The sequence below is a fragment of the Primulina eburnea genome, chromosome 6 (genome assembly GCF_022965805.1).
Source record: "Primulina eburnea isolate SZY01 chromosome 6, ASM2296580v1, whole genome shotgun sequence".
In the NCBI taxonomy this organism is placed as follows: domain Eukaryota; kingdom Viridiplantae; phylum Streptophyta; class Magnoliopsida; order Lamiales; family Gesneriaceae; genus Primulina; species Primulina eburnea.
The window spans coordinates 34,448,825-34,461,245 of record NC_133106.1 but is presented as its reverse complement, the minus strand read 5'-3'; the positions used below and the strand labels follow the sequence as shown (position 1 = coordinate 34,461,245).

The 12,421-nt window shown below is 31.2% G+C and overlaps 2 protein-coding genes across 3 annotated transcripts; both read right to left on the bottom strand.

Annotated features, from left to right (window-relative positions):
* Positions 1-44: 44 nt before the first annotated feature.
* On the bottom strand, positions 45-1,983 carry LOC140833534 (protein STAY-GREEN homolog, chloroplastic-like). The gene is made up of 4 exons (XM_073197866.1): positions 1,681-1,983; positions 1,415-1,591; positions 1,051-1,218; positions 45-509 (listed from the first exon to the last, which is right to left on the bottom strand). The coding sequence occupies exons 1-4, from the start codon at positions 1,786-1,788 to the stop codon at positions 240-242; spliced, it is 723 nt and encodes a 240-aa protein (XP_073053967.1). The 5' UTR covers positions 1,789-1,983; the 3' UTR covers positions 45-239.
* Positions 1,984-6,645: 4,662 nt separating this feature from the next.
* On the bottom strand, positions 6,646-12,347 carry LOC140834596 (agamous-like MADS-box protein AGL19). Of its 2 annotated transcripts, none has more exons than XM_073199601.1 (7): positions 11,502-12,347; positions 9,350-9,434; positions 8,623-8,687; positions 8,439-8,538; positions 7,997-8,038; positions 7,864-7,905; positions 6,646-6,869 (listed from the first exon to the last, which is right to left on the bottom strand). In XM_073199601.1, exons 1-7 carry the CDS (start codon positions 11,681-11,683, stop codon positions 6,759-6,761), a joined length of 627 nt encoding a protein of 208 aa, XP_073055702.1. In that variant the 5' UTR covers positions 11,684-12,347; the 3' UTR covers positions 6,646-6,758. The 2 variants fall into 2 exon arrangements, with proteins under 2 accessions (XP_073055702.1, XP_073055703.1); XM_073199602.1 differs by having other exon boundaries at positions 8,623-8,684; positions 11,502-12,343.
* Positions 12,348-12,421: the final 74 nt, after the last annotated feature.

The following is a 12,421-nucleotide window of genomic DNA, read 5'->3' as shown; positions in this document are numbered from 1 at the left end:
TTAGATACACAATTTTTCTTAAAAAAATATTCTAATCCTCTGAATCCGTTCAAATCTGTTATTAATCAAAGATTGAAACTAGTACATTCTAGTCCGTTCATATTCCTAGATGAGTCTTCCCAAATCACTTCCCAAATCAAACACTCTCTCTCTCTAAATCAAATCCTTCGATTGAATTTCACTCAAATGACATCTACGCATTAAATCATTATTAATTTTATTAAAAAGAATGAATTTCACTAATTTTGGGCCCAATGGATTTGGCTCATCCCTGGGAAACAGCATGTGCATTTCTCTACGCATATTTGTGGAGTAAGTGAAGTTTTCTTCTCTCTGTGTGGCTCAATGAGCCCACCACATGCAGCCCAACTTCCTTTAAGTGGGCCCCAACATTCCATTTTGTGGAACCGTGAGATGTTGGAATGGAAGTAGACCCAAACCAACGAGTCTTGTAGTTCCGGGTAGCTGTTGAACAACTTTTCGTCTCCACAGGCAAAGGCCTTCAACACCTATTCAATTATTTGAATTTTGTTAGCCAAAACTGTTTATAAAAAATTAATAATAACAACGTTGTTGGAATGATTGGATCATGTGAGATCTAGATAATTCGATGGCTCGATCATACGATACAACATGGAAATGTCGACGATGGATGATACAAGAATTGATCACTCTCAATCGATATCTTCTTTGAAAGAATAATAAGCGAAATACGTTTTATGGATTTGGTCTGTTATGTGACAGAATTGAGTTTTAATCATTTATCTTTCAATTTTTTTGTCGATTTTGGCAATTTGTTTTGAAATGTTGGTTATTCTTACATGAAACTAGACGTCAAAGAACATAGAAAAGATAACACACTAAAACTAAAATTCGACAAATGGATGATAAAAATCGGAAATAGACAAACATGAAAGTCCAAATTTACAATTTTCCCAAAAAATACTTATATTGTGAAATATCATAATGTTTTTATTGAAATTTGCATGGGGTTCTTGGGATGTTAAATACCAAAACTACCCTCAAGAGCCGAGATTAATTAGATCTTACCACAGGGAGTTCTTTGGAGAAGATGTAATATCTGAGTCCAGCACAAAGATTTAACCAAAGGTGGTCACCACTAATGTGACAATGTACGTGAAGGGACATCTTCCCTTTTATTTTCTTCCATTCCGCCACCACTTCGTCCCTCTGAAATCTATTGTACCATCCTTGCAACTGCACATTATCAATTACCAAAATCCTATCTGTGTTTATTTTCGTAATCAATGAATCAAAAATAACACGAACTTAATTAATAAATATTATAAAAAAGACACATTCATGTTTCCAAACTAGTCAACCTAATTTCGGCTCAGAACCTTAGCATTACTTTTTTGGGTTTTTAATTCATTTGACCAAGAAAAAAGTTAACCTGGGAATTATTTACTGTATGAGAAATGGCCAGAGTGAGCTTGGAGGTGATATCACTGTGCGTGAGCGTGTAAGTTCTTGGAAGTTTTCTTGGATTAGTCTCCTCTTCGTCATCCCCTAAGAACAAAACTTTGAGCTTTGATTCTTCAAATATAGCTGGCCCAATTAATCTAGCTATCTGATGAAATCAAAGAAGAAGAAGAAGAAAAATTAATTTCAACAAAAATGCAGGACAAAATATAACACCCAAACTTGTTACAGTCTTACAGGGACAATGGGCTGTTTCTTCTTGGTTCCTCTTCTTGTTCCGTGAAGAAAGGAAGAGGTTTCCAGCTTTGTTTGAAACACTGAAGCAGCAGCAGCTAAAGTTCCCATTTCAGAGGAGGGATGATCTCCGTTTCTTTATATATTCTATATTTCTCAGAGTTTTGGTGCAAGTAAGAAGAAGAGACTGATATATGTATATATATATATATTGGTTGAATAACTTTTCTTTGGTTTCTTCTTTTTCTCGATCGCTTTGTTTGGAAGCCTGAAACGTTCCCTTAAAAAATGCATGCGATTAACTTTCGCCAACTGTGCCAAATATGACCACCGACCCGATTTATATATCTTTCAAAAAGACGTGTATCCCTTGGGAATAATTAGGGATATAAATGAATTAAATCGAATAGGTCGGCTTGATAAAAAGTTCGTTTGAATTTGTTTATTAATCAGATCAAATCAAACCAAACTTGAGCTCGATTTCGAGCTCGAAAAATTAATCAAATCAAGCTCAAGTTTATGAATATTCGACTCGTGAGCTCATAAACATGTTCGATAATAGGATCTCGAGCTCGAACTCGAGCTCAGCTTGTTTAGGTAGCTCGTAAGCTCGAGCTCGACTCGTTTAGGTGACTCATAAGCTTGAACTTGGCTCATTTTTTAAGTTCACAAATAAAATTATTAGTACTAATGTCAATCGAAAGAATTGAAGTATTAAAAGTGTGAAATTATTGTAATGTTATATATATAGTGATATCAGTGTATGACGAATATTTGTCATCTGGATGCTAGATATATTATTTTGGGATGTTCAATAATATATAGAGTTTATGTTTTTTTGTTGTTGTTATTTTTGTCGTTTTGGTTATTTATGAATGAATTTATATTTTTATGTGTGATTTAAAATTAGACCATAGATATATTTAATTTTTAACAAGATCGAATCAAGCTCAAACTCGAGCTCAATTTTATGTTTTATGAGCTAAAAAACGAGCTGAGCTCAAGCCAGACTTGTTAAACATGGTAAACGAGCTTTTATTGAATCAAGCTCGAGATCGGTTTGATTAACATGATAAACGAGCTTTAATGAGCCGAGGTCGAGGTTTTCTCGAGCTTATTAATTTCAAAACAAACCGAGCTCGAGTCTGATAATAGAAGTTCGAACTCGAACTCGAGCTTTAGTCTCAAACAAACTTAACCAAGTCAAACTCAAGTTTGATACTGTTAGATTTGGTTTGGATCGTTTACATCTCTAGGAATAATATTAACTTTCGCTTTTCTATTCGAGCCACACAAATTTTTTTAAGTACAGTACCTTGTGGCTTTTTTTTCCATTTTTTTGTCTTTTCTTTCACCGAATTTCACGTGTTTCTCGATCAGAAGAGTCAAAAATAAAAAACATACAAGTTACATGTGAGAACCCAAAATTTTGGGAGTGTAATTTTTAAATATAGACATGTATAAGAATTTATTTTCGAATTATGATATTATTGTAAATATAATAAATTCGAAAATATTAAATAATACAAGGTATTCAAAAAAAATTACAAGCCAATAATTACATGAAATTTGAAATCCAGTGCAAGATGTACAGTAAATTTGAAATTAAAGCAGCATATCAATTTAATTGGAAGGAAATATGCATACAAGTCAGTTTTCTCAACAATAAAGCATCTCAATATTTATGGAAGGAGTATCTCGAAATTTATGGAATGAGCATGTCCAAATTATAGTAAGATTTTCACCTCATCCCTATAAATACCATCATATACCATTCAACATTTCACACCATTCATACACTCAAAATTTTTGAAATTCATAAACTCCCCCTAGAATTTTTGAAATTTTGCTCTCCAAAATTCTGCTGCAATCATCAAAATTTTGTCCAAGTTCATAAAATTATTTCTTTCGCTCTGGTGCTCAGAATCCGATCGCCACCATCAGAATATGATTTCATATGTTTTGCCTAAAATATCAAAATTTCAGCCAAATCCAACAGTTAGTTTTTCGTTTATAGTTTTCACAAGAAAATTGCTCAGATTTTAGACATAAACAACATACATATGATTTTTTGTCCATAAGAAGATTAAAACGACTTACAAGCTCGATCTCCATCATTCATAATTTATTTGAAGTACTTATGAATGTACTGTAAAAGTTTAAGCTCGATCCAATGGTTCAATAAGGCGCATGAATTTTCTAAGGCGGCTGATTTTTCGGTAGATGTGTTGCTGTGTTTTCGAAGTAGACTAACCCTGATCTCGGGACGTGACATTGTATCACTAAAAATTAACATTCACAGTAACAAAATCAAAAATTAAAAATACATGCAAGTTACAAGAATAAAAATACAAATCCATCATTAACAAGACCAGAAAATAGAAAAAAATGTAAATTACTTGACCAAAAATATAATTTTCTCATCTCTGTACAATGAGTATAGTAAATAGACGAATATCATATTCAGTTAACTATAATTTATATGGTTATACAAATATGTCTCATTGAAATTAAATAGAGAGAATTTTGTATTTTGATCAAGGTTATAAAAAACACGAAGTGTGACAAAACATCATACCAAGCTTTAAGTTTTATAAGCTTAAGCGGGTTTACTACGATATTAATTATGGAAAAATATATTTTTTAATATAATTTTAATTATACTAAATTACATAATAGATTAAATAACCAATAAATAAACAAATTTTAAGAATAAATACATAAATTTTCAAGATATAAAAAACATAAATTTCAAAATCATAAATTGAATGGAAGAAAACTTTTGCCAGTAATTGTTAGATCAAGTGTCGTCTCTTAGTCCTAAAAATAGGAAAAATCTATGAAAAAATTATTTCGATCTCTTTAGGCCTGTTTTTGTTTAAAAAATTTATATCACTAAATCTTGATTAAATAAATAAAATTTAAAATTTATAAAAATAACAATCATTTAAAATTTTATTTAAAAAAATACGTTTTTTCCACATGTTTTACTCGTTTAAAATTTATAAAAATAACAATCATTGAACAGCGTGGTGGTATTGGAGTTTCGCTGCTTGGAGTTAAATAACTAGTCGCATTTGGCCGACACGTTAAAGTTTTAAACCACGCCAAAATATATTTCACACAAACTGTTCCCACGGCCCCTTTCGAATTTTGCACCCCTATATATATATTAGGCACTCAGCTGACCTTATTCTTAAATCAATTAATTACATTTTAATTAATTGGATGCAACATTAGGGTAAAAGGATGACTTTACCATATTTATGGAGAATGCTGCTTAGTAAAATCATTTTTAATAAAATTGGATCTTAAACCGGATCAAAATGATTATTAAAATATCTTAAAATTTTAACGATATATATTTGACTATTAATCTATCTTTATTTAATCCACTCAACCAAACACACCCTATATATAAAGAATCTCCAGAATAAAGACAAAAAGTTGGTCGATCGTTAACTTGTCATTGAGTCCCTACGTTAATTAGCACATTGTATGTCTGGCTAATTGTTAAATTATATATGACTGGTTGAAAATAAAGAATTGTGTTGAAAATAAAGAGTTGAAATTATTGAATGTTCAAAACAAGAGTTGTAAACATTGAAAATTAACGTGTGGTGATATATGTATTGATGTATTTATTTTTAGATTATTTCCAAAGAAATTCTATAAATAAGTCTCTCAATTTGTGAAGAACACAATTGAGTAGAGAACATTTTATAAAAATGAGTATTTTAATATATTTTATGAGTTTGAGATTTTTATTTTTTACCATAATTTTTTATTTTTTACCATAATTTTTTATTTTTTAATATGACTGAATATTTGTCCACATTATGTAATATATAAATGTCGACACTATCATTTCCGTGATAAATTATAAAACCACTTATACTCCACAAATTAGTTACAAAATTTGACCCAAAAAACTTAAAACGCAACGCGTTGACTGTTGTGCTAGTTTTTTTAAAATATTTTTGTTATGTCGAGCTTGTGGGAAGGCGGACATTAATTGAATTATTAGCACGAAAACATATTTCTCGTGTAGCCTCGTGCTTGGTCAGTTTAATTGTCTTTTTATTATTTATATATTTTTGTTTGCACAATATTTCGATTTGCGTGTGTTTGAAGTGTAAAAATGCACCAATTTGTGTAAAAATGATAAAAATCCGATTTCTAAAAACATAACGATTGTAGAAACCAAATTTAATCTCCTAAACAAATATGACGTAATAAACAAAGAAAACTAGATAAACACTAGTAGAAATTGAGAGATAAACTTCTAAAATGATCTGTATTTTCAATAAAATATAGGAATTCACAAAATATTGACAAATACTAAATAACATTGCTGAAATATGAAAGAAAATGACTCGAACTACTGAAATTTGGAATACAAACTATGAAAAAGATTAACTAAAGCTATAAGAACTCTGCAAAGAGTTTGCTAGAATTTTTATAAGAGATTGTGTGTGTATTTATTAACTGATCTCTTTTCTTCTTAATGAATGGCGATTCTCTCCACTCTCCTATGACCCATTATCTTCTCATTTTTTTCCCATGATCCTTTACTTTGTCTTCTCACGATCTTCTCATCTTCTTCTGAATGATGGGCGATTCTCTCCACTCTCCTATGACCCATGATCTTCTCTCTTTTTTTTTTTTCCCATGATCCTTTACTTTGTCTTCTCACGATCTTCTCATCTTTCCGCGCTCTCTGATTTATCTGAATTAATTTGAATCGTGGAAATTTATCTGGCACATTTAATAGGCTTACATCATTTACTTGAGTTTGTATAATTTAATTGGACTTGCAAAATTGTCCAATTTTAGCCCGAACAATTTAATTTATTTTCGATTGTAATTGTGTCCAATATTGTAAATTCTGAGACAATATACTCATCCTCTTTGTGAAGCCATCAAATCAATAGTAGTTTTTTTAAAATGAAAAATCATTAAAACCCATTAAAAGAAACCTTAAATTCTATACTTGACATGTAAAAGAGAAAAATAAACGTGTGATATAACATGTTGAAGAAGTTAGATATACAACCTTATGTAATTAACAGTCTTTAAATCTAAACATGATTCGCCTTCGTTTTCGGAGGTCCGATGAACAACCCCGTCTCCACCTCCATATCTGGCGATAATGGTTGGCTTAGGGGGATCATGCTCGCCACCATCTCACACTATCACACAAACAACAACAAATTAGAGAACATAGTCGATCATAATCAATTGTACACGCAAACACCATGTCGATGTCAACCTCAATCACTCGTTAGTCCTACACAAAAATATATATGAATCGTATATATCTATTATATACTGATTTCGATTTGAATAGCTCAATGATTAATTGATTCAAACTCAACCGCGAAAAACACCACTCAATCGATTTGAGTTCTAAAAGACTTGACAATCGTGAAGTCGTGTACTCAAGCTCGATCGCCTGACACTATATTCCTCTAGCCTGAATTTAACAGCTTGATACATATTTTATGTAAATTTCATCATTTCATCTCACAATATGTAGGATTCATTTTCTCACGTTTCACTGGAGTGTTAATATGACTCTAAACATATCAGTAATAAGTGGATCTAAATTTAGGACGTTCAAATAATTTGTAAGTGTAAAGTTTGAAATTTGGACATAACTCAACCTCAAAAGCTAGCTCAAGGAGAGGATTGTTCAAGACCATATATACAACTCCCAGGTATTTTATCCAACCGATGTAAGACAACTGTAGTTAAAAAACAATAGGTAAAATTGCATAGGGACTCTATGTTACCTGAATAAGCTAAAACCCTCCTCGTGAAATAAGCCCAAATTCCCTTCATAATACTTTTACATCGACAACTAAAACCCTCACGGCTATAATTTTCTAAACAGGCAGTGTCATTTATATGCTTATAAAATAAGGCTTAAATTAGAATACTCAAAATAAACAAAAATAATAATCATTTAAAACATAATAAAAGCATTAATATATTTCCTCCTCCTTTCAAACACAAAAACTCCGTAAAAAATATTCGACATTTTTGGACTGCTACGATAATATTTTTATATTTTTGTTACGTTCAAATAATATATATTTTCAATTTGACATTTCAAAATAATTTTGTTTATCCCTTTGATATAGCACAAGGAGCCAGAGAATAATTCAATAATTAAGTACCCACCTTTTCCTTTAAATCGGTGTTTACTTTCATTAGCTTCGCCTCCTGCGACATCAAACAAATAAGGTACTAGGCATTAGTAAAACGGTACCAAGAAATCAATTGTTCCTTGTCCTTGAACTCAGTTTATATATACCTGCTCTTTTAGGTGATGGATCTGTTCTTGAAATAAAGTATGCTGGCAAAAAAAATTTGAAAAAATAAAAAAAAAATCATTCAGATCATGACTAGAATTCGAGATTACACACATATAATAAACGATGATATATAAATGCAGAGGAAGTTGAATCATCTGTGCATGTCACATTATAGAAATAAATGTTGTATATAACATAATATATGTACTAGATGATTACCATAGCCGAATACATAATCGATGAAACGAAAAAACGAATTGACTCACATATAACATAAAAGGATCGTAGAGTACATTAACTTGCTCAGATTATACATTAAACAAGGACACTTACGGACATATTAGAGAAATACAGAATGCTTAAAAAAGGGTAAAAAAACGTGCAACGGAGACAGATGACTTCGGATGAAGGATTGTATACAAAAAACATCAACGAGGTTACCTTTCTAGCCCTGATTTTGCATAAACTTTTTTCCAACTGTTCTTCCACCTGTACTAACTCGGCAATAGAACAAGAAACTATATTTTCTCCCAAGAGCGTTCTGTAAATATTTATGCAATATTCTGAGGTAACATCAACTTGTTGAACTTAATTATACAACCGCCGAGTGGCTCATCATGAATACCTTTTAGCATCTTCAAGGAGCTCGAGCTTCTTATACGAATCAGCCGCCTCATCTTTCAGTTTCTGCTTAGGATTAGATAATGGCAGAAGGTAATATAGTGTCCAAATCACCTCTTATTATATATGCATGGGCGATATTTATAATTCGTGTATGTTATGTCTTCGGTAGTTATAATGCATGTATAGTTTGCTAAGAATTTTTTTTTCTCCAAGACATGATTGCACTAACTATCAGTATTTTAGGCTAATGACAAACAAAACATATTTTGAGGAAAAACCAAAATTGAAAAAGAACAAGATAACGGACTAAGATGGTGAATTGACCGATAACAGGACAAAAATTAAAAGTGAAAACGTCCAAGTGACTAGACCAAAATATATACATTTAGACCATATCAAGTGAAAGATTCAACATACTTTACAAAAGTACAAGAAAGGAGAATGGTCTCATTTTATTGCCTTTCTTTAAAGTTGTATTTGGAAGCTTAGAATTGAAACTAATGATTTCAAATCCATTGGTTTGTTTGGATAAATTCATTTGATAATATTGGATTTCAAACCCTCAAGTAGTTATTTTTTGAAATCATTGAATAGTCATTTCAAATATTTCCTTCAAATGTACCTCCTCAAATCTAAATACAACCAAAGATTTAAACATATATCGGATGTCCCCGAAAGAACAAGGTTAAACATATATGATAGAACTAAAAATGAATAAGAATCCTTACCTGCGTGTATACTTCTTCAGTTATTCTCTGGTTGGCTAGGGTCCTGGCATTCTTTTGATATCGTTCAATTGTGTGGCTCATCTGACTGCCAACAGTTGCAAAATAAATAGAATACCAAGAGAAATCACAGGGAATTAATAAATGAAAGTCCAGGTGTAATGCACATTTAGATTTTACTCAAGGGCTTGTAAGCTATGGTCTTTTTCTTCTTCGAATTGTTGTGAGGATCATAATAATAGCATATTTTTCCCCTTTTTATGATTCTCTGTGATTTATTATATTTAGAACAAATCCTAAAACATAATTCATGTTACTAAATAGTTAAAAAAACATAGGTAAGGCTGCTTAATTTTCCTTCGATTTTTAACTGTCGAATATAATGTCGATAGTCTTTTGGAATAGATATATAACTTCTCTTGAATTTAGATTACAAGCAATTGTATTAAAGTTATTCATACATGGAGGAAATGAATGAAGTGAATGTCCTCGTTAAAAAACGATTAAACAAGATTCGAATACACATGCTTTATATCAAATAGACATGATTGATCACACATGGATATACTTCAGTGCGGATTGATAGTATATATTGGACATAAAAAGACAGTTCGATATCTAATAAGCAAAAGATAAACACGAAGATGAATAATTTATGAAGAATAACTTTGTAATAAGAGTTCTTCAACATTTTATATAGTACTCATGATTACAGAAAGTATATTGTAATATTCAAATTTGTGGAAGTTCTTGATTTAATCTCAAACTTAGCCCAGCTTCGTTAAAATTTTGAACACTTGATTGAATTGTTTCTAACAAACTCGAGCTTTAGGATATGCTGTTTCATCATGGTGTCGGATCAAGAAGTTCAAAGGTTTGATTCCTTACATCTCGGCTACATATTTGATGAAGTTAGTCTTAATTAGGTGATCTTTTTGGTTTAAAGTCCGATTAACTTGCATGTATATATATCAATCCAGAGATATATTCTACGTTTTCCAGCTTATACATACATATTATTAGGAGCAGAAAATAACATTAATTGATCATACATCATTATTTAATTCAATGTTTGACTGAAGTTGTCGAAATTATTAAATTATAAATCATCGTATCATCCATGTATATGAATTCATTATCCATATTACTATATATCATTCATCGTCTCATCATTCCAACCAAATAGTATTTATGTTAAAAAAAACTAGCTTTTGGGATATATATTTTCAAGAAACTTAATATGAACGAAAATATCAAAAGTTTATATAGTTAATCGTACCTGTATATTAACTTTAAAATCTACCCAGAAATGTTTGCTTTTAGTGTAGGATAAGGGATCTCGTGAGAATATTCACTTACAAATTACAATACGGGATTTCAACACATCTAAAATCCACATAGTTAAGCCCGTTATATGACATGAGACTACAGAACAAGTACATATGTAAACTAATAAATCGTGTATACATATATGCTGCAGGCACAGATACACACACACACACACACTTGCACTATTCTTAAAATATCTAATTTAGTATTCTAAAAAGAATTACTAATTTAGTTAAATTATAATCTGTCCCCATGAAGGCTGATGGGGCATGTTTTCACCTGGCCATAAAAACTTTAATGAGAAATTTTATTTTTTTCTGCGTCAAAATTAGTCAGCCAGCAACAAAAAAAAAAAGTTTCCCCAGCACATTTGGCCTTTTAATCATGGCAAAATGTTAAGTAACATGAAATCATGAAAACGACTAAAATATTATTAATCATTTCATGGATTTTGCGACATGAATACTCCAGTAGACTGTATGTGTAGAAAACATCTGTGGAGGTGGAAAAAAAACATTGGAGACTGATATCATATATAAATTTGGAAAAGAGTGGAAATTTATTTTAATTTCACAAAAATAAACAAACCCTCCACAGAAAACACACAGAGATGAATGTAAATTATCAATTTAATCATTTCAGAAAAATCTTTCTTATTTTTTCAAGAAAGAAAAAAAGGTCAACGATTTTAGTACCACTCCATCCAAGCAGGTACCAAGTGATGAAGTCCATTAATTAAGATTCTACAGAAACTTATGCAAAAAGGCAGCTCGATAATTAATCAATATCGACAAAAAAATAAAGGGAGATTTAAGTTCAATAATACCTGGAACTTGAAAATTCATAGAGTCTACCAGAAGGTGAAAAGATTATAAGTGCGACTTCTGCATCACAGAGAACTGAGAGCTCGAAAGCCTTCTTCAAAAGCCCACTCCTTCGCTTGGAGAAGGTCACTTGCCTGCTACTCGCATTCTCGATCCTTTTCATTTGAGTCTTTCCCCTCACCATTTTCCGTGTATATATGTATATATATGCTTGCGAACACCGATTACTTGAATATAAAAATAGGAAGTGATTTTGGGTTGTTGATTCACAAATTTTTCATGGGTTTCTCTATACGAACCGATACCCGTAAAGTGTTAGAGCATAGAGGTAATAATCACCAAGAAAACAACGAAAGATTAATTCCCGCAAAAATTCATAAACCTAGGTGGGATACCAAATATTAAATATAGAAAGGGTATCGTGTCGATTGGCTCCAAAAATAGCAAAGAACAGACAAAAGTTTACATGGGTTTCTCAGATCTGCTAGATTTATAGCTGGAAAAGGAAAGGGAGACACTAGATGGGTCAAGTGAGGTGATTTTAGAAACCCTAGAATACAAATCCTCCTAGAAATGATGATGGGAAGTGTCGGTTGCTGAACTTTTCCATATGGATTTGAAGTGATTTCGAAGATTCAACCATGGGAACAGTGGGAACAGATGGTTTAGGAAAGACTTATAACCTCATCCCTTTCTTCTTTTGGTAAACACAGCGCAGAAGCACTAAATATAGACAAGATATAGAGATTGGAAATGAAATAATATGAGTATCACAAAGATCAAGTGGAAAACTTTATGTGAATTATTTATATTATTTCTTTAGGGGGTATTAGTTCAAAAGTGAGATATAGATGCTTTGGCCTTGTGAGAAATAGGCACCAAAATATTTGATATATATACATATATATATATATATGTTATT